At 48.5% G+C, this 3,418-nt stretch overlaps 1 protein-coding gene across 1 annotated transcript in view; it reads right to left on the bottom strand.

The window, feature by feature from the left end:
- TRIP4 (thyroid hormone receptor interactor 4) overlaps positions 1-2,869 on the bottom strand; it is a 75,851-nt gene extending 72,982 nt beyond the window's left edge. The window contains exon 1 of the mRNA XM_017884952.1: positions 2,702-2,869. Within this exon, the coding sequence (XP_017740441.1) occupies positions 2,702-2,802 (101 nt within the window). The 5' untranslated portion in view covers positions 2,803-2,869. The remainder of the gene's footprint in view (positions 1-2,701) is intronic.
- Positions 2,870-3,418: the final 549 nt, after the last annotated feature.

The raw sequence follows: 3,418 nt of genomic DNA, 5'->3' as shown, positions 1-3,418 counted from the left end.
CCCAGCTACTCGGGAGGCTGAGGCAGGAGAATGGCGTGAACCCGGGAGGCGGAGCTTGCAGTGAGCCGGGATCTGGCCACTGCACTCCAGTCTGGGCCACAGAGTCAGACTTTGTCTTAAAAAAAAAAAAAAAATAGCCTCAATCTTTCATTTTCCTTTTTTTTTTTTTGAGACGAGGTCTTACTCTGTCACCCAGGATGGAGTGCAGTGGTGCGGTATCAGCTCACTGCAACCTCTGCCCCCAGGTTCAAGGGATTCTCCTGCCTCAGCCTTCTGAGTAGCTGAGATGACCTGCACTCTCCAACACACCTAGCTAAGTTTTGTATTTTTAGTAGAGTGGGGGTTTCACCATGTTGGCCAGGCTAGTCTGAAATTCCTGACCTCAAGTGATCTGCCTGCCTTGGCTTCCCAAAGTGCTTAGATTACAGGCAGGAACCACTGCGCCTGGCCACCTCAATCTTTTTTTTTTTTTAATACTGGGTAACTTTATAATAAATATGTGAAAATTGGGCCAGGCATGGCGGCTCACGCCTGTAACCCCAGCATTTTGGGCAGCCAAGGCAGGTGGATCTGAGGTCAGGAGTTCGAGACCACCCTGGTCAACATAGTGAAACCCCGTCTCTACTAAAAATACAAAAATTAGCCAGGCATGGCGGTGCACACCTGTAATCCCAGCTGCTCGGGAGGCCGAGGCAGGAGAATCGCTTGAACCCGGGAGGCGGAAGTTGCAGTGAGCTGAGATTGCACCACTGCACTCCAGCCTGGGCAACAAGAGTGAGACTCCGTCTCAAAAAAAAAAAAAAAATTGAAAATATTGAACTTATATTCGTAAAAAACACTTTTCTGTTTTATATATTGCAAAGTTGCATTATTTCATTTGATAGCATTGTACTGCTTTTAAAAATGTTTGAAAACCACTAAATACTTAATCTGACTGCCTTCAAGCAAGGGTAAAGCCAAACCAAAAGACTTTGCTGTTGTTTTGTTTTGTTGTCTATTCGACCGTTCAAAAAAATCCCTTATCTTGTTGTTTACTTTTTTTATTTCTGTAGAGACAGAGTCTTGCTATGTTGCCCAGACTGCTCTCCAACTCCCGGTCTCAAGCGATCCTCCCACCTCCACCTCCCAAACTGCTAGGAATAAGGGCTTGAGCTCCCAGGGCCTCAAAAAAAAATCCATTAAAATAGCCTACTTTAACTCTCTCCTTGCCAAAAGTCTATTTTCTCCCAAACTCAGAAACTCATCTTACTTCCTACAAAAGCCCTAAAGCTGCAATTTAGGTTTCAGTATTAGTGACCAAGGAATCAAATGAAGGAGCACTTTCAGTTCTTTGATCAAGTCCCATTTTTGTAGCTTTCTCCCCTGCCTGAACACTTTGGACCTCCACCTCTGTCTAGTCCTTAGTTCTCAGGTGAAAGTCATCCTTTCCAGTAAACCTTCCGAGTTTTTCAGATCTTAATAAGGATCATTTATTTTGTGCTCCAACAAGCCCCTTCACTTCCCCAATCTCAGCACTCATCAACGAAGGGGAACCCAACTGTCTTGTCTTTGTTACCCCAATACCTGGCGTGTAACAGTGCAACAAATGTTCTTTAATCAGTTGAAAGCAGACATTAAATCATGTTCACCATCTCCATTTCGTAAGAGTCATAAAGCATGATAAGCTCTACTAATGATTCATCTTATAGATGAAGAAACCAAGGTACAGAGAGAAAAATTAAGTTGTCCTGGGTTCTAAAACAGGTAAACGACAACAGAATATAGAACCTGCGACTCCAGAGTCGGAAGCTATTTGTACTCTACCACGCTGCTTCCACTTAAATTCTAGGTCCTATTGACACAGCTGACCCTGTTGGCCGTACTGACACAACTCAGACTGGGCAGACTAAAATGTTCAGAGTATGTCTGGGTGCGGTGGCTCACGCCTGTAATCCCAGCACTTTGGGAGGCCGAGACGGGCGGATCACGAGGTCAGGAGATCGAGACCATCCTGGCTAACATGGTGAAACCCCGTCTCTACTAAAAAATACAAAAAACTAGCCGGGCGAGGTGGCGGGCGCCTGTAGTCCCAGCTACTCCGGAGGCTGAGGCACGAGAATGGCCGGAACCCGGGATGCGGAGCTTGCAGTGAGCTGAGATTGCGCCACCGCACTCCAGCCTGGGCGACAGGGCGAGACTCCGTCTCAGAAAAAAAAAAAAAAAAATTAGCCGGGTGTGCTGGTGCGTGCCTGTAATCCCAGCTACTTGGGAGGCGGAGGCAGGTGAATCGCCTGAACCCGGGAGGCGGAGGTTGCAGTGAGCCAAGATCGCGCCACTGTACTCCAGCCTAGGCGACAGAGACTCGGTCTCAATAATAACAATAATAAATAAATAAATAAATAAATAAGGAGTTAAGAGTTAGGAAATACAATTTGACCTGCCCCTTCTCTCTAGAAAGGAAACTGCCTCCTGGGACAGTCCTGCAGTACTTATTACAGACTGGGCGTCTTCCCAGGAAAAAAGCCTGAACGGCAGATTGCGGAGCCGGACACCCTATTCCAGAAACTAAACTACAAAGGTGGAGGCCAAAATTCGACGCCTACAGACTGCAGCCCCTTTATCACATTTCTCTCTCAACTTTTCAGTAGTCCCTGCTTCCCTGTTCGCTCAGGCAGTGCACATCCCAGAGCTCCTTCCCCGCTTGGACCCGAAATGTTCTCACTGAATGATCTCCTCGCTGACATCCAGGCCGAAAGTTTTCCGCAACTGCTGGGTGCACCAGTGCACCAGCGGCTCCCCGGACACCGCCCCAGCCACCGCCATCTTCCCCAGCCGGAACCAGCTGGGCTGCAAAAGCCCCACGTCCTGCACCGGACTAGTTCCCTTCGCAACACCAACCTCACTCACGCGGGTTCCGCCAGCTTGCACCGCCCCGCAAGGTCGCACCGCCTCCAGTGCGGATCCCGCCCACCTGTGCGTCTCTTGCTTCTTCCTGCTTCCTTGTCTACTTCCTTGTACCCACCTGAGTCGAGCTCTGTCAGTGCGTGATTCTTGCCAGTCGCTAAACGTAGGACTCGAGGAAGGCCATTGGCACTTCTGCTGAGAAGACAGTGCAAGTGCCTATAAAAACGACAGTTTAGGGGGGAAACAAACCAATACCCGGAAAACTGAGAGACCAGCTTTTTAATCGTCATGGTTTTATGTAAAATAAAACAGCACGTGGAAGGTATTGTAAGCGCTGTAAGTTTTGCTCTGGTGGTGGTTTAATTATTTTATTTTATTTATTTATTTTTAAGACGGAGTCTCGCACTGTCGCCCAGGCTTGAGTGCAGTGGCATGATCTTGGCTCACTGCAAGCTCCGCCTCCCGGGTTCACGCCATTCTCCTGCCTCAGCCTCCCAAGTAGCTGAGACTACAGGTACCCGCCACCACGCCCGGC

This window comes from Rhinopithecus bieti, unplaced genomic scaffold (assembly GCF_001698545.2).
Source record: "Rhinopithecus bieti isolate Rb0 unplaced genomic scaffold, ASM169854v2 scaffold_13262, whole genome shotgun sequence".
NCBI classification, from domain to species: Eukaryota; Metazoa; Chordata; class Mammalia; order Primates; family Cercopithecidae; genus Rhinopithecus; species Rhinopithecus bieti.
Note: the sequence above shows the minus strand (reverse complement) of the source record. Positions and strands in the feature narration are given on the sequence as shown.